General features: G+C 42.4%; 1 protein-coding gene across 1 annotated transcript; it reads right to left on the bottom strand.

Moving 5' to 3' along the window:
• Nucleotides 1–566: 566 nt before the first annotated feature.
• Nucleotides 567–1637, bottom strand: LOC110019877. Its single transcript, XM_020717737.1, has one exon. The coding sequence runs from the start codon at nt 1357–1359 to the stop codon at nt 670–672; it is 690 nt and encodes a 229-aa protein (XP_020573396.1). The 5' UTR covers nt 1360–1637; the 3' UTR covers nt 567–669.
• Nucleotides 1638–1666: the final 29 nt, after the last annotated feature.

The following is a 1666-nucleotide window of genomic DNA, read 5'->3' as shown; positions in this document are numbered from 1 at the left end:
TAAGAAAAAGGAATGTACTCTGGGAGATGAAGATGTCCGATATAAGGCTAAATTTATTGCAAAGGGATTCAATCGAATTCCAAGTGTTGACTACAAATGTATTATCTCTAGTGGTTTCTATTCGAACTTCACTTGCATTGTGGCTTAAGTAGTTAGATGTAAAGATTGTGTCTTTGTATGGAAAACTTGAGGAGATCTTTAACTGTATTACAAATGAAACGAAACAATCTTAAATTCATAAATTAAAAAAAAAAGTTTTTTTTTTCATTTATTCTATTAAGAAAAAGGAATGTACTCTGGGAGATGAAGATGCCCGATATAAGGCTACATTTATTGCAAAGGGATTCAATCAAATTCTACAAATGTATTATCTATAGTGATCTATATTCGATCTTTACTTGGCATTGTGCCTAAGCATGATATTAAGCTTAAGTAGTTAGATGTAAACATTACATTTTTATATGGAGAGTTGAGGACATCTTTAACTATATACAAGTGAAATGAAACAATCTTAAATTCATAAATTAAAAAAAAAAAGTTTGTTTTTCATTTTTTCTCTATTTATTAACATTTTCATTCACACTAAACCTTTAGTACAATTTAGTACAACCACAATCAATTACATAAAGGAACAAACTTCCGATCTCACCATCTACACAACATTACCATCTACACAACATTACCCTGACAAACTCTATTGATAAGCCTATTCTCAAAAACCCCCAACGTAAAACTACAATTCAGCAGAATATCCAAATCCCTTTTATAAATCCCTAGCAAATCAACCCTCCCGGACACATCCGTAAAACTCGTAATGTTCACCGCTCCTTCACCCAACACCACACCCGTCGCATTCGTATCCATCACCACCCTATCCGCCAGCACATCCACCGTCACGTTCATCCGCAGCGTCCGCCGAGGCCTCACTTTTCCGGCGGGCGCGTAGGCTACGCCGACAACCTCGCCGGCGTAGTAGAAATCGGTGGTGCTGTTGCGGAACATGAAGGCGGCGGCGTTGGGATTCTTGATGGAGATATCGGCGGTGAGAGTGGCGTTGAGGGAGAAAGGGTTGGCGAGGGAGGATCCGATGCCGGGGAAGAGGAGGCGATTGATGTGGAGGGAGTTCATGGTGAGCTGAGGATCGTTTACCTTGAAGACTGTGAAGGATAGGATCAGGATGATGAAGCCGAGGAGCACGGCGGCGGAGCCGGAGAGGCTGATTAACCAGAGGGCCAAGCGGTGGGTTTGGAGGAACCGTTTGGTGGGGGAGGAGGGGAAGGGGGAGGAGGGGAAGGGTGGGGAAGGGATGGCGAGCGGTCTTCGATGATCGTATGGATCGATTTGAGGTTTAGCGGCCATGGGAGAGGGAGGGTGAGGTGGATTGCTGATTTTTTTTTAGGGTTTTAATTGGGGAAGAAGGTGGGAGGAGGCCGCAAAGTCAAAAAAGTAGAGCAGAATTGTGTGTTATAAGTAGAACTGAGCCGTTTGGTGCGTTTGGGAACGCGACGCGGCTGCGTTTTTGATTTTCAGATAATGAATAGGCGGTGTATTGGAAGCTTTTGGGAACTCGGATTTTAATTGGAGTTGGATTTTACAGATATACAACTGTTCGATTCTTAGAGATATTAGTTGATGCCCAGCTGGTTGTATTAAAAATGAGCGGTTC

Source organism: Phalaenopsis equestris, unplaced genomic scaffold, assembly GCF_001263595.1.
Source record: "Phalaenopsis equestris unplaced genomic scaffold, ASM126359v1 Scaffold000084, whole genome shotgun sequence".
Lineage (NCBI taxonomy): Eukaryota > Viridiplantae > Streptophyta > Magnoliopsida > Asparagales > Orchidaceae > Phalaenopsis > Phalaenopsis equestris.
This window is presented reverse-complemented; position numbering and strand designations above follow the sequence as displayed.